At 37.6% G+C, this 25,651-nt stretch overlaps 1 protein-coding gene across 2 annotated transcripts in view; it reads right to left on the reverse strand.

Annotated features, from left to right (window-relative positions):
• SLC9A9 (solute carrier family 9 member A9) overlaps positions 1–25,651 on the reverse strand; it is a 211,184-nt gene that overhangs the window by 27,570 nt on the left and 157,963 nt on the right. Inside the window, exon 15 of one of the 2 annotated variants that reach the window (XM_074833839.1) lies at positions 22,339–22,625. The exons of the other annotated variant lie outside the window; for it this stretch is intronic. Coding sequence (XP_074689940.1) covers positions 22,583–22,625 — 43 coding nt within the window. The 3' untranslated portion in view covers positions 22,339–22,582. Of the gene's footprint in view, positions 1–22,338; positions 22,626–25,651 lie in introns of those variants that run through there. 2 annotated transcript variants of the gene reach the window in all.

The following is a 25,651-nucleotide window of genomic DNA, read 5'->3' on the forward strand; positions in this document are numbered from 1 at the left end:
TAAGTTCTCCAACCTGTTTAGCTGGGTAATGCTGAGAACAGGGAAAGGGAGATTTTTTCAGAAGTAATGCTAGCAGATCAGCAGTCACATAAAATGAACTGCCAGCTGAAAATAGTTAGCAAGCTTATGCAACACAGTCCTCTAAAGATGGATTGCTTCTCTTTTCTCTTATCCTGTCTAGCCAGTGTGATAGGGTGGGACCTTCTGTTCTAAAACAGGAATACCCTGTGTGACTACCTGGGCTGGAAACATCTCTCTTGAGAACAGAAAAGGGAGTAACTCATTTTTGTAATCAGCTGTAAACCAAATGTGGTGGTAGCTACATAATAACTTAAAATCATGTTAATGAAGATTATATGTAGTTGTGACACTGCTTTGTTATAACAGGTCAAGGGATTCAGTTCTATAGCTCTTGCTGATAATCCATTTTCTCACCAACCCCCCTGACACTACTCACTTGTGTAGGTGCCACGTAGCATGCGCAGGAGTTACAGAACTGCATCTCCTGAGGTACTGTATAACCCTTATCAAAATTGTTTCTGAAACTCATTCTTTGGGATACTGGGGTGTTCTAACACTCAGCACTGCACAACCAAACTCCAGGATCCCGAAGTGCCTGCTGGAATCAGGAGCTTTGCATTCTATAATAACAAGATTTAGGCATGAAGAGACTTTCATAGTCCGGAAGAATGAGAAGCCACTGAAGCTGCAGAGAAAGGAGATGCCAAGGGAGGATGGAAAGCATAAGTACCTGTTTAGCTCTCTGCTCTGGCAGGCACTTCCCTCAGTGGATGTCTCTCTCTTGGGATCTTGAACTGGAATCTGGTGTTAGGCATCCTCTGGGAAAGTAATTCTTCCTCCTCATGATTCCAGACACCTAAGCACGTTCAAAGGACTTGGTTCAGGTTTGCTCTGATCCAGAATTGCAAGCTGAACCATAGCCAGGACTATATGGCATTCTGTGGGGAATCTCTTGGTGTGTCCCTTCTATTAATACTATTAATATTTACCCATTTGGACGTGGCCTTGAGCCTTTTTTCTTATGAGGCACAGACAGGATTTAGAGTCCATTCTTTTATCTGCCTCATGGAGTACTTAATTACTTAGACAAGATAAAGTAGCTGTATTGGGAGAAACTGGAGAGAGATCTGCACCTGAAGGGATTTCCAGAATTTTTTTAAAACCTGAGATTCAGTCTCTGATGCAAATATGTGGCTCTTCATACCTTACATAGCCAGTGAGCTCTGCTGGGATGGGGAAAAGCTGCACTCAAACGGTTTTATCATCTGAGCATGCCTAAAGAATAGGAGCAGACTAGCAAGATAGGCAGGGCATGCTAGCTTTGTGAGTCACACTCTAGGATGACAGCATCAGTTTGGTTGCATGATTTTCCCATTTGGAGGAAATACAGGCATCTGGGGCAGAAATTTAGCCACCACAAAATCTAGGTGCTTCTGGGGGTAGTTCCTAAATGAACAGTATCATGTTTGTCATTTAGGTTGATAAACATCAGCATATATAAAAGTCTGTAAGCTTCTACCTTGTTTTGGACACTGTTTTGGGAATCATAGGACTCTCTGGTATGCTGCTTCTCATGCCCTTGTATCTTTATTTGAGTATACTGGAAGTGTGTTCTTGAATTCAATGGTTTTGTTTCTTTAGGTTTATTCTATAAATTATGCTATAGCTATATGAAACAAGATTAGATCCTTAAATATAACAGCAGTGTGATATATATTGTAGCTCAGAACTGCAACCATTTGATAAAATTATTTATACAGAGAAACAATAATAGAAGTAGTAACTCATGCAAGACATCTATGCAAATCAAGTCAGCATATATTAAAAAGCAACAGGTAATTGATATCCTTGGGTGACAGACTAAAAAGGAAATAGAAAAGCGAGAAATATTGTACTAAATCTAAGAACTGTTAGAATTAGAAAGTCTGTTTAGGACATCTGCCTGAAAAGTGGAAGAATAACTTATGGAATTTCATTTACACTAGTTAACCAAGACAACTATTTAATGTGAAAAATACCAGCTATTCTTTAACTTTGGGTTGGTCTTCTCTGCTTTCAAATGCAGCACAGTTCAGTGCTGAGAGATACACTGCTTTCTGCAGGCTTAGATGCTTATCCAAAAGATTATTGTCCAGTCACGCTAAGGATTTCCTGTACTGAAAAAGCCAGGTGTGTGGGGCATAGTATTTTCTAATAAAGTGGGCTCTTTTCTAGGGTTATAACAGCTTTTATTTTAGTATCCAGATGGACACATCCTCGGTGTGTTTGAAGCTGAACTCCAGAAAAAAGAGGCTGGTGGAGTCAGTAAGAAAGTGTTCATAGCAAACACATACAGAAAAGAAACATAGCTAAATGAGTATTTTGGAAAAAAAAAACTAGCCTAACCACTAGGTTTTGCCCACATTAGGCAGTTCTGCTGTAGGACTATCTTTGTGTAGTCTTAATGTCACTTTAAAATCTTAGGCAAAATAATCATGCCTTACTTGGTATCTCATTAAAGAGGTGGAATAGTGGTCTGCCAATTAATCAAAAAAATATTAAATGTACCTGTTCTCCCAAAATGTTCTTTCTCTGTAAGTTGTCTTGGACCATTCCTTCACCAACTACATGTTATCTGCCTCCTCTGCTTGGGACCCTGATCCCCAGTAGCTGGGACTATGGAAAGATGCTCATCCTAAGTGAATCAAGCTGCTAAGAAAAGCGGAAAGGAGACAGCTGGTAGTGTGGGAGACTTTCAGTGGGAACATATAGAGAAGGGGGGAGGACTATACAACTGGCTAATTTCCTTCCTTGGTCCCTCTGTTAGAATTAGATTTGTCTAATATTCCTACCTTACTGCTGAACTGAGGTAAAGGCAGGTTGTGTATTGTCAAGTCACCATTTCAGTCAGTCACAGATAAACCAAACACCCTGCAATCTCAAGTGAGCCTCCTCCCCACTAGTCTTTTGTCTTTTTATAGCTTCTGTTCCAGGTATTGTTCTATTTTCCCATGACTCATTAATATACATGTAATAACATCTTTTTTTTCTACCTCCAGAATTACATTCAAAATTTCTGCCTTTAATATACTACATTGTAATTCAGCATCAGTAACAGCTGTCTTACTATTTTTTCACTTTTCTTTGTATCTAGACCCATAAATACTTTAAAAATAACTATAATGTTTGACCTCCATGATTACTAAGCCTGAAATTTGATTGTGATGTTTTAGCTCTATGCTTTTCTATGTCAGCTGAACATTATGATTGAATTAGGTTTGTGGATTACAGTGCAAATGTCTTGTATAGTACTGAATACAGGTTGTTTGTGTGGATTAGTTATAATTTACTGTAACTTTTAGAAAAGCAAGAACTGATGGCACTGCTTGATACCTGTCCAAAGAACAGCCGGAAACATTCAAGTTTCTACTCTTGAATCTAAACACACTCTTTAGTTGTGACCTGGAACATTTACTAATTTACTGCTCTGCTGAAAGCACACTCTTCGTTGAGAGAAAAAAACTCCTTCGCGTTGTTTGACGCTTACTACAGTATGAGTAAAGCATGAAGATCTATTTTATTTTTCATTCTAGCTTGGATTTATCAGGCATTAGATTTAATATTAGGGATTGAGTAGTTTGTGAATTAGCTGGTATACCATCAAATTACATGATAAATGCATAATATCCAACAAAAATTGTATTTGAGGCACATTCTGGCTCTCCTATGAGGAACACTTCTATTCAGTAGAGAGATTAAATTAGTACAGTAGTTTATATACATCTTCATAAAAAAATTGAGTTTTTAAAATGCGAAATGATTGCTTGACACTTCATGTGGAATGATACTACTTATCCATCCTCTAAAGTTCATGAGATGTGTGTCATTCACACTTATCAAAATAAGAGAAGCTTGTTCTTCTGTATATGGCAGATATTATTGCAGCTACAGACGTGCCATCATGGTGCAGTGTAAGGACACAGTGACCTTAAACTTAAAAGAAAAATAAGCTTGTCTTCAAGAAAATCTTCTTAATCTGGTTGGTAAATGTTACTAGATCAACATTGCTGATGGCAGTTTGTTTTAGATTGGCAGACAGTGTTATCTGCTTCACAGAAATATGACAAATAAAAGGGCAGATGAGGAAGACATCACTCACTTTGCGATTCTCATTGTGATCTTTGATGAAATTCAGAGCCACACCAGAAAATTCAAAATAAGAAAACTAAGTCTAGCCTATGATAAAGGTACCTGAAGGTGTCACAATATAGGTACGTCACCCTATTGGTAAACATATGGTTTTCTGAGACAAGATTCAAAGACAGCAAAATAGAGAAATTTCCATAAAATATAGATTAAGAAGATACAGCCCTAAATATAGGGCTGTGCCACACACTAGAATTTTTTCTAAGTCTAGGGATGCTAGTTAAGAACCAGGGCTTGTATTCATTCAGTTAAACTCTGAAGCCTCTGTGTCAGCTTGATATGTGAGATAAATCAGATTCTCAGAGAGCAGCATTCTGCATAAACTTCAATCTGTTTAAAAGTTGTCAACTACTGAAGACAAAACATAGTTAAGATTTTGTCATCTGAACAGTGCAAAAAGGTGCACTTTAGTCCCATTTTTACCACCTGTGGTACTTTAGAACTATTTTCCCCAAATTAGATTACTGCAAAGGTAAATAATATCACCTGGTAACAGCTGAAGAGCACTTATCAAGTAACCATATGTGCTCATCTGGATTTTCCAAGAACAGCTAAGGTTGGCACTCCAGCTGCAGAAGCCAGTGAATCATTCCTTTCAGAAAACATATATATCATTTTTTCCTCTGTCACAGGGGAAGAAGGGTGAGAAGAAAAAACGTAACAATAATCCATGTAAAAGGGAGAAAACCTACTGTTTGAAAATTCATGTTAGACAAAGTTATGTCAATTTTGGGGAATCTATACATTTTTATTTACTGTAAGGTGTGTCTTTGCATAATATTAAAATGTATTTTGTATTTGTAGTGGATAGGAAAATAAGAATATAGATCTTGTAATGTTGGCAAGTGTGTGCATTTTGGAAAGGACAGATGCTATTAGATTTCTTCCCAGTAGGAAGTTCTCTGAAACCATTGGGCTTCCGCATATAAGTAGGTCAAGGAAGACTTTTTCCAAAATTTGTACTTTTTAGCTGCAAATAGGAAAGTATTCCTTATTTTCATGTTTAAAAGGCCATGTTAAACCTGACCTCGAGCTTATGTACAGTTTTGCTTGACCTTTTATTTAGAATCCCTTCTGATAGAAAATTGCATTTTGCTGTCACTTAAAATATATTTTACTGTCAATGTTGGTCAGTATTCAAAGAGGAGAGCTTTCAATCCAGTACAGAGGTACAGTGGAATCCTGACTTCACAGATGTCCGTAGAAATGTTTCCACCTATTCTGATGGCACTAAGATTTTATTCCACCTATGTTACGATATCAATTGCTTTCATTATTTTTTTTCCCTCTATTTTTCCTCTGAATGACAATAAAAGTATTCTTTCGACAGAGCAGCATATGTGTTTGTATATATGTAAGCATCTAGTTCTGCATTTATGCAATGACAGTTACATTTGCGTAACTGTGGCATTTTCATGTTTTCATCACTCTCATCTTTATGAAAGAAATGGTATTTCTTTTGCTTCTCTTCAGTTGCATAACATCTGCACAAAAGCAGAGTTCTCAAACATGCTGCTTGTTCTGTTATTTCTCCTAAATATTAACCTATGTTTTTTTAGCAAGAACAGTGACCCTGCCTGCAGACAGAACGCTGATAGCATAAGAAATGCTCACTAGCCAGTTTTGTGGCTGGCTTCTCTCATGACACCAAGTCTGATGAGAAAGTTTTGGTAAGAGCTGAGACAATAGCAAAACAGGGATCTGTCAAGCTACTGTTTCCCTTTTTTCCCCACCAATTTTAAACATTCTTGTTTCTCTCTCTAGACTGTCTACCATAACACAAGCATTTTCCCATCTCTTGGCAAGTACTGTAATACCCACAACTTGTGGAAAAAATCCTCATAAAATGTGTGAATCATCTTTGAATGTAAAGTTACAGGCACAGTTTATTGTTATTGCATCTGTAGAAATGGACATCTGTGTCAACAACTGGTACCTTAACTGCTGTGTATTGTGGTTTATTCAGCTGCAAAAAGGGAACAGTAATATTTATATCATAGTTTCTTTTGAAAGAATAAATATTGTAAGATGCTTTGAGACCTGTGCTGACACTCTGATACATGCATTACAGACCTTTGGTTTGAAAGTGGGGCCAAAAAGCACACAAATCCGCATGTATTAAAATGGATGGAAAAGCTCCCCTTGAGCTTAAGTGGTGCTGGTCATGGCTCATGCAACTATTCTTGAAGCTACACAGTGAAACTGTTGTGAACCTGCGGATGGAAGCTTAAAATCCTTTAACTTGCAAACCTCTGTCATATACTTATATAGGTGGTAAAGTAGGGGCTTAAGTTTTTCCTTAAAACTTCAGGGCTTTCTAATTCACAAGTTCTTGAATATTTTGCATATTTTGTGAAATTTACCTCCTAAAATTAGAGCCATTTTTAAGGAGAAAAAAATTAAGTTGTGCAATATCCTTGTTTTTTTATGTCCAAGCAGTATTTACAAATAAGAGGCATAGCGGCAGCATGAAAACAAACTTGCATACTGTTTTGACATGTGCATCTCATGGAAGGACTGCTAATTGGTGAAAATGCCAATCGTACAGAAAGTGATTCGTTCTCAGGAGTGGATGATATCTACTGATGGCATATGGCATAGAATCAGTGGTGTGGGAACCAGTCATGACCAATATTTAAACCACTGGGGAGAGACTTCAGTCTTCAAAATAGGCGTCCCACAGGAAAAAAAATGTACTTTTACCCTATTGTAAGTAGCCAAAACGAAGAACTGCTTTTAGGGCAACACTGGGGTGAAAAATAAGAAATTGCTGAAGGAAAAAAAATTATATATCCATATTTTAAATGTTGATTAAAAAGGAAATACAGTGCCTCTCACCCACTCCGTGCTTACGTAGTGGTACTGGAGACTGTTGATAGTCATCATAGGAGTGACCTGGTCTGAGCACTGAGTCTAGGTGGATTTTACTGAGGCCCTGCACTGGGGAGTGGGGTGATGCTGCCTCTGGGGACACATAGCCCCAGGGCAGAGCTGCTGGCGTTTCCCTATCCACATCTCCTGTGATGAGAGAGGGTAGAAAAGGGAGTAGGTGAGCTGTACCTCTGGTCTGCCCCTTTCTTCCTAGATTCTTCCCTGAATGTTCCTCTGTGCCCTCAGCAATGAAAGATCTTACTATGCATCTTACAAAAAATCATGTAGTTTTTGCCCATTCTTGCCTTTCAAGACTGGAGGCATACCTTTCCTCAGCATCTGAAAAGCTGTCAGCTCTGTGAGCCGGGATATCGTTTTGTTTATGAAATGCCAAAGTTCATTCTTCTGATTTGCCACTTATCCTCTAGATACAATGATATACTTAGTACTGCTGTCAGAGGTGCAACTGCAGCTTGTGCAGGCTTCTCCTGCTAGCTGTTCTGTTAGCTAGCTCGGGCTCTGGTGGCAATGCAACAGCAGGAGCCACATGGCTTAGTGTGGGCCAAGCGTTAGGGAATTTACTCAGTTTTCAGGACAGTCATTGCACTGCTAGAAGCAAAGAGGCAAGAGTTGTCATAGTCATTAGTCAGATTTAGTAAGATACAGAACGTGCTTTCATCTGTCGGGAATAAAGAATAAGTTAAGTTTCATTAACAGGGCATTATTGAATGCTTATGAAAATCAGAAAATAGGCTTCCATTCACACAAGGTTATCAATTTGCCTTCTCTGGTGACTGTTAGTCACAGCCTGTTGGCATTATAGTTTACAATTTCCTAAGCAGTGGACGTGATGGTGGTATATCTAAGTGAAGAATGAGAAACCTCCAGAGACTTGCACTTGAATTGTGAACAACATCTTTTAAAAGTCTCTAAACAAAATATAAGCTATTAAATGTGTTGCAGCAATGAAGTGCTGATTTTCAAATGGAGGACAACTCAGTCCTTTTGTCAGAAAAAAACAAAGGCAAGGATTGTAGCTGCTTTGGAGTTTCACAGATTACCAAGAGGCAATTTTGTTAATGGAGCAGTGGGCAGCACTTCTTCTTTTCTTGCTGTGTCAAAACAACTATTGCAAGGAAAGGCATTTTATTTTCTGCTATGGAGATTTCTCCAGATACTGGAGAAAATACCACATAGGCTTTTCTGAATCACAGATTTGCTGGCTTGCAATTTTAAAGCTCAGGGTGGAGAGCTAAATTTAAATATGTGATCTTGTATTTCTCCCCTTATAGATCAGTTCAAAACACAGCAATGGGTCCTTGTGTGGAAGAACAGGGATAATTAAAGTGGTGGTAGACTCTGTGTGTAATTATGGAAATTGCCTTACTACAGTAAATGGAGAAGTTTTAAATGCCTCAGTTTGGAGTTTTATTATTTTGCATATGGCTTAACTAATATATATAAAGGGTTGTGCTTGGTTTTTGCATGTAGCTAATTCATGTCATTTAGCACGCAATCATATATGAAGTTATAAGGCATCTTTAGTCTGTTGAAAATGTCATGCTTAATGCTTTGACTTGAGAAAATGGATGATTTCAGTAAAAACAATGAATCTGTGGAAATAATACCTGTTAATTCATGGAGATCTTTTAACATAGATTGGAGGTCATCAAAATACTGTCTTCTATGCAGATGGTGTTATTAAATAATGGTTGACGTGCAATTTAGATCAATCAAACCCTGTAAGATGATCAAAAAGAAAGGTTCTTACAGCTTGCTTTTTTACCAGCCTACTAGGGAAGCATGACTTATGATGTTTACCAAAGTTTCAATTCTTCAGTTTTTACTAGACTCCCTTCAGACTTTTCAGAGAAAAATTATTGCCCTCAGATAGTAGTTGAGAGTCCTATGGAGGCTGAAAACAGTAGATATGGTGTCAAGTAGTTGTGTTGCAATATCAGTCAGTTTTAGTAGCAACTTATTAATTAACCTATGGTCAGATACTCTAGGCCCAAAGGATTCTGAAAAGATGATGTTTTTTAAAAGTATGTTCATAGAGGATTAGTATTTATTGGAAGCCTACTACAACTACAGAATACTAGACAAGTGCTTAATAGATGGTAGAATGGCAGCTCAAAACCATCTACTTAAAACAAAGTGCATGTGGGGTGTTTTTACTGTGTACAGATGTAAGGGCATCTAAAAGGCCCAGTACTCTGTGCCTTGTTGACTCTTCTGATCTTTAGTGTGTGCCATGATTTTTTCCTTCTTTTCTTGTCTCTGCTCAGTAAAGCCTCATATTGATTTTCAAATTCCTTTACGGCTCCCATGATTGACCAGGGTTTCATCATATGGAGAGCGTGTAATCTCCCTTTGTAGACTTACTATAGCTTATGCTTGTTCTGTTTTGTATACCACAAGTGCATCTTACCAAATAGCGAGATATACTCTGACTTTTCATTTTCTATACTACTTCTTTAGATACCACCAATAAAAATGTTATCTTAGAATGTCACAGGCATTCTGTAAGATTGAAGGTGTGCACAAAGAAACCTAGATCTTATGAGATAGCAAAACAAATGATGAAGTTCTCATCTGATCTTTTGCTGCTATTTTTGCTGCATTTAGCTAAGCAGGTCCTCTATCCCAAATGCAATAGCATATTGAGCAGAATGTCTTACCAGTAACTATAGTCTTTGTTTTGAAGACTTATTAGATCATCAGGGAAGAAAGTAGGTACATTTTCAAACAAATATTTTAGAATTTGGCTGTCCTGTGAAAAGGCTAGTGCCACGATGAATGCAAAAATAGTGCTAATTAGCCTCTTAGAAGTGAAGGAAATTTTGAACACATTAAGGTGTGTGTTTTCTGGCTACATACTCAGACTCACTAAATGACTAATCTTAAATCAATCAGTGTGAGGAAATAAGCATGCCAAAGAGAAATGTTACATTCCTTAGCAGGAGAGAAAGTCAGTCCCCTCAGCACCTGAGCGGGAACTGTAAGAGGTTAACTTCAATTCTGCAAATGCCAGCATGGGAAGGATAAAGTGAAATGATGGTTAATGATTTTTTCAAAGCTTGATCCATCATTCCTGACTTCTATGCAGATCTACAAATCATGATCAGCTGTTTACTTCCAACTGACCAATGTCCTCTTCCTTTGCAAATTGCAGTAGGAAGGCTCTAGAATGAACTTCCTGCTAAAAGGTGGCTGTTCTTGTTTCACACAGTTAATTGTTGCATTGGTTGGTCTTGGTTTGTAACTTGCAGGTTAAGTTTGAAGCCATACATGTCCTCAGCTTCCCAATTGCTGTAAATTAGCATGGTCTGGCATTTCAGAGAGTTGAGTCATATATTATTTTAAAATGCCATCATATCTGTGAATAGAGCAAATATAAATGGACAAATACGGCTTTAAATGTAGGCTGCTTTTTCCCCCCTATATATCAGTAATAACTTGCCTTAGACTTTGTAGTGATATATTATTTAATAATGTAGGAATCTTAAGGGAATATTGAAGCTGAAGAGAAGTTTTTACTTGTATTCTCATCGACTACATATGTTTTACATGCACACTGAAATGTGTCTCCTTAATATCTGCCTGATCCCCTTGTATTGCATGGTTTCTATTCTGCTTGTCCTTACAATTTATAAATAGTGTATGTACATTAGATTAAAAACTTGTGACATACTCTCATAAGCATATGCTATCATGTAGCTCTTGAAGATGGTCCTTCTACTGTGAAATGACTCAGGTAAAGGTTGTGCTCCTGCTTTGCATGACTCTGTAGGGAAGGATGGTAGTGTATGCTGGGTGCTGTGATGCTTTCAGATTCCTGTGCTCAGCTTGGGCTTACTCTGGCTTTCACAGCAGACAGTCAAAAAAGCATCTCAGCTTTTGGTAGGAATGAACAGCAAACACCATTCTTAATCATTTCAGTGCCAGATCATCTTGTTTAAGCTTAGTTTCTATGATTTTTATTGTGTCCTGGTGAAAAAGGGATCAGGAGTAGTTTTTTCAGCACCTGCACATGAAGGAGAGCAAGATCTTGCATACCTGACAGGTCAGGTATCTACCCTTTCACTTGTCAATGCACAGGGTACTTGTAACCTTGGCTCTCCTTCCCAGTTAGTGATAGTTATTGATAAACACTGAAGTGTATGCTGGACCAAGCATCCTTCCAGACTGGCTATTCTTGCCTGGTACCACCATTACATCAGTCTTCACAACCCAGTGAAACAATGGGAAGGAGTCACCGAGGAAAATTCTGCCCTTATTTACTGTAGCGCTTAATGCAGAATAACTGACTCCATTTGTGCTGGATTTAGCACTTGGAGCAAGAGCTAAATTATGTCAGGAGTCCTATCAATTCCATTCATTCCAAGGGGCTTATTTTGGATTTATTTTTTCATCATTGGGTTGTTTGTTATATTGACACTAATACAAGGTGGCAGTAAATGTGTGTGCTATTTTTACATGTAATTCATCAGTATACTTTTCCTGTATGCTACTTTCACAACAATTTGTGTAACTGTAGTTTTAAAATAAAATATAAAATAGTCAGCATAAGCATAGAACAAAGAAAAGGAGTCACCTCTATGCTCAGATAACACAACTTTTACAAATGTGATTAATACATAGTCTAAGGGGACTAGCTGAAATTCTGTGCAGAATCATTATACCCCCTGACCTTCCAAGCTTTCTATCATTTACTGTGAAATTTATTGCTGGAAGATTTCTCTCTCTCATCTTTTGCTTCCATTTCCCCAAAATGTGTGTATTCTAGCAGCAGTCATGAAAACTGCAGGTATTAAGACCTAGGGTACAGAAGCATAAGAATCCAGTAATCTCCTGACTCTGATAGATTGTAGCTCTTTAGAATTAGTCTTGGGCATTGTTTGATAGTTTCAGTTTTGCACATAATAGCTCTAAAAAATGTTCATTGCTGAGGAGCTTACACCCATCTCTGTAAGCAACTAGAATCCAAATCAATGATAATGAGAAATTTTCATACATCAGAAAGAGAAAAGAATGCAATAAAAGTAATTTCTCTCCTGAAGCAGCCTGTCTCCTTGACTCTGTCAGGAAGAGGAATGCATACCTTAGGAAATCAGTCTTCTCTTGTTAATTCCACCTGAAATGTCTCAAAAAGGTTTCTTGCAAGTGTTTTGACAGAAAGTACAGAGAAGGATAAGAGGCCTATTCCTCTGGTACTTCAGCTGGAACTAACACTGGAAGGCTTTTAAAAAAGAATATAGTGAAGGGACTCCACGGTCAAAGTGGAAGCTTATGCATTAGTAACCAAGTTACCGGAGTTTTACTTTATCTGAAAAATTAAAAGCAAAACAGAATAAAAAGAAGAAAAACCTTGCTGAAAAACAGAAGCCTTTTAATAGATCAAAAGTATTAAATAAATGGAAATAAAGACTTAGTCCTTTTCTCCAATGTCCAAAAGAAAAAGTGCTCACAAAGGCTGGTGCTGACAGCATATAATCTTGGGGGAGGAAGTCAGGAAGGGCACATCAAATGCAAAGCAAATAAACATTTTAATTCAATCTGTCAAAATTAATTAGAAACAAGATTAAAAAACCCCTCACAATCAGATGAAGCATTAGCTTGTTAATGTTAATTCCTGTTCTGTTATTGTTTGTGATAAACTGAGTCATAGCTATTTGCTTTGCAGCTGACAAACTGCTCTACGGAATCTGAATTTTCTTTTTATTTACCTCTGAAAGTTTGAATATTTATCTGCAGTGACAAGCTCATAGCCTATCTCCCCAGCTGTGGGGAGGGAGGTTTTGGGGACAAGGTCTTGCTGAAGCTTCTGCTGCAGGAACTCCCCACCCTAGGGAACTGCACACCTTTCAGGGAAGGGTTATGGGAGCAGGTCTCACAGGTATTTTGCGAGATGCTCCTGAGAAAGCATTTGTGATGTATTTGCGCTGAGCTTCTGATCTGATCTGATCCATGGCTATTTGCTACAGCTTCCTAGCTGTATTTCGTAGCATACCTACTTGGTCTTTTCCTGCCATGTGCGCTCAGGAGATAGTAGCTCCGCTTGGCACTGCTCTCATGTGCGCTGTAGCTTTCAGATTGCAATTACCTTGCACATAGAGGCAAAGCAAGCATATGGCTGCTTGCTAGTGAATGTGTAGCCATTTTTGCTTATTTGCATGGATTAGACCTGCCACTCTGTGCATGAAATCACACCCCAAAATTTCTTTATGCCTTGTGTCAGGTTTGATCTAACCAGTTCAGTAGGGATATTACTGTAAACCCCATTGTGTGATGAAGGGATGCTGTGTGTCTGGACTGAGTGTGGTAAGGTTTGGTCCAGGAGGTGTTTATTTTGATCAGACACATCTAATGTTAGAAAAACAGAGAGGAAGACTGAGAAAGCAGTCCAAGACATAATGCTCATTTTGTAGTTGCGCCCATAATGTAAGCTTCCATGTGTTTATGCTTAAAAAATAGGATCTAGTGCTTCTATGTGCAAAAGTAAAAATACCACATGGTTGTCTTGTTGAATCTGTAGCCACAGAGCCTAAAGCAAAACATAGAGATGTAGAGGTATTTATCACTATATAAGAAACTAAAATAAAAATGTAATTTTCAGCTGTCCTTTATGTTCTTGGAAATATTGGCGAAGAAGCATAGACTAATAAAAAGAGAAAAATTGGCATTTTACATTGTTAAGAATAACCCAAAAGTCAGGTGCATTATTAGCTACAGATCTCCTTAGGTTCCTAATCATATCCCTATGCATGCTAAGAAGAAACCTATGCTGGGAAGTGAGGCATCAAAGAGGTAGACACCTTAGTATCACTGTAATTTGGAGAGGGTTGTGTAGATATTTCATTTCTGCCTTATTTCCTAGAATGGCATGATAAGTTAGGTGTCCCTGTACCATCACTAACTCACTGAGACAGCAGTGAACTCAACCAAAAAATCTCAGCTGCCAGGTGAGTTACTGGCAATTTTTTACATAATAGCCTGGGTGTTAAAGCACTGATCTGGGAAGCGAAAGATCAGGATTTTTGGTTCTTCTTAGCCTAAGAGGGTTTGAATCAACTGTTTGTATTTCATAAAAGAATATCTGAGGAGACAAGACACAGACTAGCCTGTGTTGAGGCCATGCTTTCACTATTGAATCCTGCTGCTGAAGCTGCACCATTGTGTAAGTCAGAATGAAAGTGGAGGAAAGAACAGTTGAAAAATATTATATTCAATATTGGCTACATATGTATGTGTACACATATATTTTTTCACATAACTTTTATTCTTATATTTTAAGATTTAAGGTATTATTGAATTGAGTATGACAGATAAACATAAAAACTGTGTCTTTATATTGCTTCGTTAAATATGTGTAGCAACCTGTGGAACAATCAGATCCAGAGTTGCTTTATCTGCATTTTCATGGATCATTGAGAAACAGCACTTTCTGCATAGCACAAAGTATAAATCTCTAGTTTAGCTGGAAGGACTAAGCGCTAAAGACCAATTGCATCTTTATGCACTCCAGTTCCCACCGATACTGGCCATGATACAAAGTATTAATAGCAGTTTAACTATGTCTTAGCAAACTATATCAATATTTTTTTACATCTGAGTTTTAATTAAATGTGAATGAACCTGATACGCAGTCATTTGTGCAGCAAGTGTAATCATATTTTATGCATTTGAAACTTCTGGATGCCTGCAGTACATGTAAAGCACTTTATGGGTGCTTGCATTATTGCATATTTCATTCTAATGTAATTCTAGATTGGATAGTCTATTTATGCAGAATCCAAAAATAGTTTGTTCTGTGTAGCAATGCAAATTTCAGTGAATAATCCACAAAGACTTTCAAAGCCTTAACCATTTGTGACATGCACTATTCTGCATCTTTAATGAGGACTCAACCTTTGAATAAATCATACTTGGCTTTTTATGAGTAAAAACCATTTCTGTGCTTCCCCATTAAAGAATGGTCTATCATTTCTTACCTTAATCACACTGAAAATATTAGGGCTTATTGTTAACTGTTCAAGATTCCTCAAACTGGTTTTAGATATTGTCAACAGTTAGTGTAAATCAGGTTTCTGTACTCAGGCTGTGCTCCCCCTTCCCACCTGATAGCTGAAGAATTTCCATCACTGGAGAATGAGAAAGCATAAGCAGTTTTGAGACCATAGCTACGTAGGATAGTGCAATAGCTGAGGAAAAATCCACTTTCCCCATACTTTCTTCTCAAGGAATCCAACTTAAAACAATGCAGAATGGAGGAGACCTTTTTCCCACTAGTTTGGGGGACAGTGGACGTGAATAAGGATGCTTTGTTTTACCTAGTGTAACGGAGGCTCTTAAGACACTAAAGCCAAAGACGTGTCTAATGAAAGGCTTGAAGGTTGTATGCATTGATGGCTTCTCTTGTACTGGTGTAAACTAAGACTAATGGACTACACTTAATGATATTACACTGGTGTAACAATCACAGCTCAAGTAATCTCTGAGTTTGGACCACAGATCCTTAGCAGCGTACCAAACACAAAATGAAACAAAGGAACCTCTTCTTGAACTGCTTATAGATGTAGCAAAACTGGGGCTTTCCATTCTTTAAAATAGGTATTACTGAGCAGAAGTTTGGCTAATGAGGATATAATAATTTACTGTTTAAATTTCAAGATTATGGTCAATGTCAGTGGGTTATTTTAAGAAATTTCATATTTCAGAAAGTGTAGAGAAATGCTTCGTTTTTCAACTGGTCTTCCTTCTTTATCAAAAATTAAATATTTAGAGTACATAATGTGGTAAAAGAATCAGTTCAGAAAATCACCAGGTTGCTTTTAGTAGATTAAGTAAAACACACCCTATAAATTTCTAATGAATGGACAGCAAAACATCAAAGTCCATCAGCACTGGCTAGGAACTCTATAGAGTTCGAGTGAGATTTTACCGTTCATAGCACAACTGTGTTCTCTGTACATAGTTACACTGAAGACCAAAAAAACCCAAACTGTAAAAATCGTCTATTTAATATGTCCTTTGCAATAGTTTTAAAATAAATGTTTAACAGATTAAAACTTTTTTCATTAGGTATAATAGCATAAGTTAAAAATTTAATCAAAAGCATCAGACCAAAATACTTATTTGTTCATGTAATTATGTATTTCCTAACCTTCTGTGACAGTATTTCTTGCTTTTTGAAATAGTAGCTCCAGGATGTCAAACTCACAAACTTTGGTATTATTTTGATGATCTTTTAGGTAAACTATATACATTTTGTCAGAGTTATTATTTTACCATCAATATATTATTTCTCTCTCTGTGCACCTGTATGACCAATGGTGACCAAGCCACAAATGAGGCATCTGAAAATGGTCTGTGCTGCCACCTATTCCTCTACTGTTCACCTTTAGGAATGGTTCCTTTTTCTAAAAGTAGAAGTAACAGAGTTCATAAAATAATTGTGCTGTCACAGACCAAACCCTCTTAAGTTATAACATCTTCCTATGCCCCTCTGTCGCTAAGAATGGAGAGTAACAGGTTTCATGGTTATGATGCTGGTATCAGAGTAGTAGAACTGTTGCCATGATTGGAACTGTGGCTCATTTTCTTTATGTGTACATTAAACTGGACATTTATGAGAACTAGGTGCGTACTGATAAAATTCTAAAAATATCATCACCAAAATTTCTTCAGCTTCTGGGCCTGTAGGAGAAAATTATATAAATCTGAATGCTGTATTTACTATGAGTAACTAAGTAGGTCACACTGTGCGAAGAAGGTCAGGATGTTAAGTTCTTTCAAATAGCCTTCAATGAGAAGCCCACAAACATGTTCAGCTGGAAGGAATGGTGCTAGCTTTACAGAAAGAAACTCTGCTAGGATGATTTCAGTCTAGAGAAATTAAGAGGTTTCTGAGTTCTAGGTCTATATTTAAGGAAAATAAAAGGCCACGGCCTCGATTTTCACAAGTGCTCTGCTGATTTTTTTTTTTTAGGCATCTAAATTAACAGACTCTGTTCCTATGGGCAATATAATCTGACGTCCATTGTACTTGAAACTTGTAGTGTAGTGCAAGTTGAAAGGCAGCCTTTTGTTTCCCCTGTTCAGTACTTTTGTATCCTCTAACATTAGCTAAAGTGAGCTCATAAGATGTGGCGATCTGCTGCAATACCTCAAGCAAACTTGTTAGTCAGCCCTAAATTAGTATTTTCATTGTTCGATTTATCCTCTCCACCTTCCCTTAGCATCCCCTTGAGAAGAAGTGCTGAATTAAGAACTGGTACTAAGATTGGTTGATTCATAATATATTAGAATGTGTGATGGTGCACATGTTCTAGTGAACCAGGCAGCTATTTCAATATCAGAAAATAGAAAATGGCTCTTGAGTTTCTCTGCTGCCAAGAATTACATTATTTTGCATTGCTGATTGACAGAGTGTTCTTAAAATCAGAGGCAAACATTTTATTTTTTTTTTCTTCACACATTTGCATGTTAGCCTTAGCCTTATTGGTGGTTCTCTGTTAGGCTGTGCTAAAGTAGCTTAACTCAAACTTCTGTAGCTAATGCTAAGGGATACCAACAGTGCTTTTTCCAGAGCAACCACCTAAAATGGGAAGAATGCCAATATACAGACTAAGCTTCCAGATAAGACCTGTATTGAGGACCTCATCCACACCAACTGAAGGCACTAGAACATGTCGGTGACTTTAAGGGTTTTGCATCCAGATATTAGCTTGCTGTAAAAGAGTTCAGGAATACTTTCTAATGGAAAATCATTGATGTGCCCTTTGGCATTCCTGGTAATAACTTCAACCATACTCAATTCCTTTAGTCTCACAGCTTTTACAGGAATACCACTGTAATTTAACATTAATAACAGGCCCTTACTAGGAAGTATTACCAATTTCTTGCTTAGGTGATGTTATAATTAGCAATATCTTGCTGTGACAATTGCTGCTGTAAAAGAAGTGCCATTTATAGATGGTATTACATATGCAGCTTGTGCTGCATGCACGTCCAAGCATTCTGATATTTGCTAAGTGACTGGAAAGGCAACAGTGAAAGACATACATGCAGAAGAACATGAAAAAACACTTTAGATGTAATGCAAAGTAACTTTTTGCACATACAGGGCTGTAAATGAAATAATGAGAGACTTAAAAGAAGGTTTTAAGTTATGCTTGATTAAATCTGTGTTATAAGCTTCTGGTACTCTTATCATACTTAAGTCTCTTGGGTGCTGTTAAGTATTGTCAGCCAACAAACTATAATTTCATGCTTGAGTGTACTAGTACAAGCCTAGGCTTCTGTTTCTTTGTATGTTCAGACTACAGTATGCTGTAATAAAGTGAGAAGGGGAGGAAAAAATAAAGCAAAACAAAAAATTGTTGCATGGAGTAATAATTAGTACTTATCAGTAAAATCAGATCCTAAAATGGCTTGAGCTATAATTTGTTGAGGTCAATAAACTGTGAGTCCATTTACTTCATTAGGCTTTAGATCAGCTCTTTCACGTTCTGTATTATAATTTGCCAGGTACTGTAACAGACAGCTCTGCCGGTAGAAGTAGCTGCAGAACTGAAAAGTGTTTCCTTGAATGCAGCAATTTTTCTAGTTGTGTCTTTTGTCCATGCTGGAACATTTGGTTCTTGGTCAATAGCTATTAATATAGCACCTCTGTATAAAATATAAGAGGAATCCTCTGTACTGAGTTCTGTCTTGATAGCGTATGTGCTGAATTTCTCTTATGCTAAAGCATAAATCTTGACACTGTCTAGTTTTAATGTGCTACAGATGTATATGTTGGCTTTGTACAGCTGAAAATAACATTAAGAGAAAAAACAAAAATGGTTCTGTAAACTGGATTGCCTGACTGAGGCCTTGCTTGTATCAAGTGCTACATGATCTTGGTGGGACTTAGGCATCCATTGGTCTGTGAATAGCTTCAGAAATGGCCCTTGGAAAATCTGGGAGGAATGGCTTGGGTATTTCAGCTCTTGGGTGTAGTGCAAAAGTTCCTCAGGTCAGGGGGACTGATCACTCACCCACAGAGATGAAATGTGTAACGGTGCTTTGTGGAGAAAGGGACTTCTTTAATGCCAGCTGCTAAAACATACTGAAGGAAATTAGCCATAGCCAGTCAAAACTTTTCAGATGTGTTATCTCTGTGTCTAAAGTGTGGGTTTGCTGAAATAAAAAAAGTCACTTTCAGCAGTTTTGTAGACAGAAGCTTTACCTGCCCTCTTCCCCTTTACTTCCCTGGCTCGGGTAAATCATGCGGAAGGAACGTTAACAGCCTTTGCTGAGAGCCCTGCAAAAGCCAGATTTCTTAGGGGTCCAGAAGTTTCAGTTCCACTTCTCTACCTTTTTACCCACTTTCTGACCTACTTGGTGGGCTGCCAGACTACTATACAGTCGATAAGCCTCAGAAACGTTTCAGGTGATCAATTCCAGTATGTCCAACAGCAGAGGCAGAGATCCAGGCCCAGAAAGCAACTGTATCCTGGGCTGCATCAAGAGAGTGTGGCCAGCAGGTTGAGGGAGGGGATCCTTCCCCTCTACTCCACCTTTGTGACACTCCACCTGCAGTGCTATGTCCAGCTCTGGGGCCCTCAACATCAGAAGGACATGGATATGCTCGAGTGGGTCCAGAGGAGGCCACAAAGATGATCAGGGGGCTGGAGCACCTCCCCTGTGAGGACAGGCTGAGAGAGTTGGGGTTGTTCAGCCTGGGGAAGAGAAGGCTCCGGGGAGACCTTATAGCGGCCTTCCAGTACTTAAAGGGGGCTACAGGAAAGATGGGGAGGGACTCCTGATCAGTGAGTGTAGGGATAGGACAAGGGGTAGGAGTTTTAAACTGAAAGAGGATAGATTTAGATTAGGTATAAGGAAGAAATTCTTCCCTGTGAGGGTGAGGAGACACTGGCACAGGTTGCCCAGAGAAGCTGTGGCTGCCCCCTCCCTGGCAGTGTCCAAGGCCAGGTTGGACGGGGCTTTGAGCAACCTGGTCTAGTGGAAGGTGTCTCTGCCCCTGGCAGGGGGTTAGAACTAGATGATCTTTAAGGTCCCTTCCAACTTAAGCCATTCTGTGATTCTATGACTTTTAAAATAAGCTTTGGATTTGGTTTGTACTGGAAAGATCAAAATGTTATATTTTTTCTGTGAACAATTTTACTTTAAAATTTTAGAACTCTTTGTGGGATGAGGATTGTAGTTTCTAGCTATTGCAGATTTTAATGCGTTTTAATATATTTTTACATGGAAGAAAGTGACGTAGTCGCATAAAGACCCATGTAATTATATTGGGGCTGCTAGGATCTGTGAAATGGTCTTTATATTCAGTTGTGGTCCTTGTTATCAGAAATCGAGAGAATGCCTTGAACAGCACAAACAAAAGGTATGCCTTGTTAAATGAGCTAGACTGTTAAATAGAAAAGCTGGTGATTCTACACTGAGCTGTCTAAAATAACCTGTAGGCCAGGTTCTGCCTTAGATGCCATGCAAAACTCTGACAAAAATCAATGACCATTTGATGCAAAGAACAGAAAATAGAACCTGGCCCAGTGTGTCTCCGATGGATAACAACAAGGTTTCAAAAATAGCTTACAAAATGTTCTGTTTGGTTTTTTTGACTTTGCTGTGAATCTTTTTTCACATTAAAGCACTTCCCCTTTTCTCAGATTGCAACAATAATGACATGCTCTCCTTCTCGTCTCATGCCTGCGCTGTTTAACCACTGTTTTAAACATTATTTTTTTTTAAGATCCCATAAAATTTCCCCCACATGTGTCTCGATTACTTCCTTTAAAGTCAAAAGCACTGCATACTACTATGAAGGCTTTAAAGAAATCAAGAAATTCGATATAATGGATTTGCTGCTAGCAAAGTAATACCTTTGGCAAAAAAAAAAATCCTCTTCCAGAATGACTTTTTGCATTATTTTATATAAATTGCAAGAGATAAAATTTGACTATGAAAAACAATCTGATCTTTCTATGTCTTTCCCAGTTCCTTTTCTCCCTATCTTCATTTTTTCTTTTTTTTTTTTTTTTGTTTTAAACATGTAAATAGGCTTTTCTGGGATGTACTGAATCTTATCATCAGGATGAAAAATCTAAATAGTAAAAATTTCAAACTTTATCTCATTTTGATTATATTTTGTGGAACGAAAATTCCTGTTGCTCCCTTCTTCCTTCAGGATCATGGTGGGGAAAGGGTGGGTTCAAAGTTTTATATTTTGCAATAAAAATATCAAGAAACTATCACAAATAATCTTTACGCATATGTCTACACAACTGAAGGGTGAAAAGGATCATATGTCAGATATTGTAAAAGAAGCAGAGATTTTTCATTTAACACTTTGTATTTAACTTTGCATTCGTACTTGTTATTTAACACGTTTAGTAAATTTTTTCTTGTAAAAATACCTGGACATGAACAAGATTTTCAAAGAATTGACATGAGAGAAACTTTACAAATGAAAATGGTTTTACTTGCATATTCAGTGTGGAATTAAGAATTATTCATCCAGGTTTCTTTCTGTGAATGGAGGACAAACTGAGGTCACTTATTATTCTGGTTAATCATTAGCCATGTTTATTTATTAGGTTAATTTGCAGAGTTTCAACAATCTTGTGTCCTTGGAAAGGGTCAGGAAATCGCACCAACTCAGATATACTGATTATCTGTGCTGTAAAAAGAACAATGAGTTTTTCTAGATCATGTGCTTGGAAATGTGTTGTTGGAATGAGTTTTGAACCAAGTTCAGGCAATTGTTGCTAATGATGAACTACCTTCTGGGGACCCTGTACGGCTCAATTTTGCAGTGTTTGAGAAAGCCTTATGATATAGTCAGCTGCTCTTGTGTCATGTTCATGTTATGATATCCACTATAACTCGTTTACGAAGATTTGTACTTTCCTCTCAGTTTGTATTATAATCTGTTTGTAACACCTGCAAAACTGATTCTTGTGCTCTACTGGCATATCCATGCTATGATGTCTACCTTTCCTGCTAGACAATTCTACATTACTCTATGTACCTGAATTTGCTTACATTGCATTATCTGATGCTTCTTTGGTTCACAATTAGACCAAAGTCTCTCTGAGATAAGATTGTCTTTTCTCTGTTTGAAAACTGTCTAGCAAAATGAGGTTCTGGTCCGAAACCAGGACATTGTGTGCTATTTTGCTGCTGTCACAAAAGTGATAAAGAATACCAAATCAGAATATTAGCAATCAAGAAACTTTTAATTCTCCAGCAGGTAAAAGAAAATCATATACATGTGCATGCTTACAGCCTATTGTCTTTTCCTTCCAAAGATGTCTGTCTGTGATATGAGTGGCAAGTCATCCCAGAAGAAAAATTCAGCTGAAGACCACAAAATGCTGAATTTTTCTTTGATTGTCAGTTCACCCTGGAATGCACTTTCACTTCTAGTAGCTTTTCCATTTTCTCACAGGCACAGAACAGTACTTATCTTACTTCATAGGCAGCCATTATGTCTGTTTTATCCATGTACAAAGCACAGGAGACATAAAATGATAGGTGCCCTGATAAGTTAAGGAGGATAAACTTTTGAAGTCTACAGATTCCTTTTGGCTGATTGATTTCAGGTAAGTGCAAAGGACACAAACAATCTTTTTTTTAAACTGAAAGGAATGCATCTGAATGATGGATAACTGCAGTTCAAGTAGAAACATTTTTGGAAATCGCTTTACGGAGAATTGTCTCTGTCCCAGACTCCTGCTATTGCAACTGAATGTTAGTTCCTCAGATTGAAAAGAAATCTGTAAAGGAGAAAGCTCTCCTCCTCCTATTCTATTGGTGGCAGTGTGCATGTGAGCCACCCAAAAAGCAAACCTCTGCAAGTTAGCTACATTACTATTTGGTAGCTTGGAACGGTATGAATGATGCAGTAGGCCTGTCATTGCAATACTTGTAACACCCATACTAGCCAGCTAACAACAGTCACTGAATCTCTTGCTCCCACTCAGCCCTCACATGTGCCAGAGATAGGCAGCATTAGTTCTCTGCTAATGTTTAGTCTTGAAGGACCACATCACATGCAATCTCATCTTCACCCCGTTACCAGAAAAAAAACATGACTAGACTTGGCTGCAGGTGGACCCAAGGCCTGTGTCTTGCAATTTAACACTTACTAAGTATTCAAAGAAACTTACTGTGCATTTGAAGTCTTCGTCCCTCCTTCCGTTCTTGTTTCTTCTACTGTAATCTTGCATAAGTTTTCCTGTCATGCAGTAATTGTCTTTTTCTCAATGCAAGTTTCAGTGTGCACTATTAAAGTAGATATCCTGCAACATAATGTAGGCTGCTTCTTACGAAGATGGTGAGCATTTATGGATGGAAACATCTTAGCACATACATTATACTCTCTTTTTTCCACCTTCAGTTTCAGTTATTTTTGCACTTCTGTGTTTTAGTGCAGCACACTCAAATCTTTCCTCCTCTCAGTATATACAGCATGAGAAGCTGGGAGAACAGTGTAGTCATCTTCCTGACTGGTGCTACAGAACAGCCAGCAAGAGCAAAAATGCTCCTCCATGAGTGAGAATTATTTAAATACAGAGAGAGAAATAAGCCTTAGTGGGCAAAAAGCCTTGTATAGATCATGTTAAACCAGAATTGATTGCAGTGGTTTAGTCTAAAGTAGCTGGAAAAAGAGGTGAATATTGTTTGCAAGACACTTTTATTATATTAATTTAACCTTCATTTTTAGTGGCAGATTGTAACTGAGAACACAGGCCTATGTAGAGGAGGAATTCTAACTTTAGTCAGGTACACAATGTCTTGGGACTGGGCAGGCAAAACCCAGTGATACTTGTTGGAGTAAGCAAGTAAAGAGGTTTGGGACTGAGGAGAGTTAAAAGCAAATTGGTACTAGCTGGGAGCAAAGTTATAATTTTGTTGTGGAATGCTCTGGAATAGGACAACTTTACTCTGTTTATTCGAGCTCTGCACTTAAATACACAGGTTCTTGCCCTTGCAGGATGAAATTTCCACCTACTTTTATTTGTTAGCTAAACTTGGCTACATCTGTCTTGAAAAAACACAAACAACAATATAAAGCCATGTGTATAGTGCTGGATTATGTATCTTGTTTTTTTTTTCTCTGATAAATTCTTGAAATACCTTTGTTTATTCCCTCACTTTTCCATTAGCCTTGAGTAGGATATTACAACTTCAAATGGTAATACATTGTAAACTGTAAAAACAAAGAAGTTGAATTAAATTAACTGGAATTTACTCACTGTCAGATATCAAGTAGTTTATTTTGCATTTTACTTGTTTAAATTATTGAGATGAAAATCCAAGCAGATACCTCTAAGTACTTAAATGATCTGTTCTTCATTTTTATTATTCCAATATTAAAATTTGTTAGCCTAGATTTTAGAGAATAGTATGTGTTTCTTAGGTGTCAATACCTGGTTCAAAGACACTTGCTTAAACAAAACAACACTTATTGAACCCATATGGCTCTGGATCAAGCTCCTACTATTTCTTTCAGAATAAAAACTAAATTTGGTTCTCAAACAGAATTTCAGAGGTTTTTTTGTACGGTTCTATCCTAGTGTGGCATGTTGACATTGCCTAAGACCACTGGACTAAGTGGAAATCATTCATAAGGACAGCAAGGAACAACACAACTTTTTGATTTCCTTCCTCTTGATTTTCCCTTGTGAAATAAATAGGCATGAGAGATGTTTTTCCCAGAAGAATGGTTAGATTTGTATTAATGCCTAAGAGCAAATGTCAAACTATAGAAATGTCACAGTCTTGTATGCTTTCAAAGTATATAACTGGATAGATTATTATTTTGCTGTATCTTTTCTTTGAAAACTTTATCAGAATCCTCTATGCAATCTTGTATTGGGCACAAATACTGTTCTACATGATAATTTATTCTAAATTTACTATCACAGCTTTGTAACGTTAGGCAGGGAAAGGCAGAGGAAAGTTTGGGTGGATAATTTCTCTCTCCCTGAAAAGAATGTCTTTCAGAAATAGTCATACCAAAGAAACGCTCAGAGCTCTGAGTCAGAGCATTAGTGGGTTGAACCATTATTCTGTGCAGGTATATGGACATGCATTTTCAGGATTAGTAAAATGTAGAAGTATTATTTGTAATAAAAATATATTTTAGCATAACGGCAGGGCTATAATCCCTGAAAATCTGAATTCTAAAGAAAGATTATGACTTGACTGGACAAGAGATTGACACATGAATAAATTTGTTGTTTTTAAGAATTTTTTTTTTAAAATCACTTAAAATATTTTCTTGAAATGCAAAAGACATGGAAACCAGACTTTCTAGAAGAAAGAATCAGACACCCATATTCAAGATCTCTACCACACAAACAATATCTGAGAGGTGGTGCTTCCAGTGCCTTCTACAGTCCTTTCATTTTGCATGTACTGTTGTCTGACTTTTTCATATTGATTTTTCTTTCCTTTCTGTTTCTGTTCCTTGTTTTCTAGCTCTACCTTTGTTGTCTTTTCCATGTCTTTAAGTCATGCCTCTGTCCTATCCTTGCCTTCCACATTTTTTTTTGCTGTC

This window comes from Strix aluco, chromosome 9 (genome assembly GCF_031877795.1).
Source record: "Strix aluco isolate bStrAlu1 chromosome 9, bStrAlu1.hap1, whole genome shotgun sequence".
Classification (NCBI taxonomy): domain Eukaryota; kingdom Metazoa; phylum Chordata; class Aves; order Strigiformes; family Strigidae; genus Strix; species Strix aluco.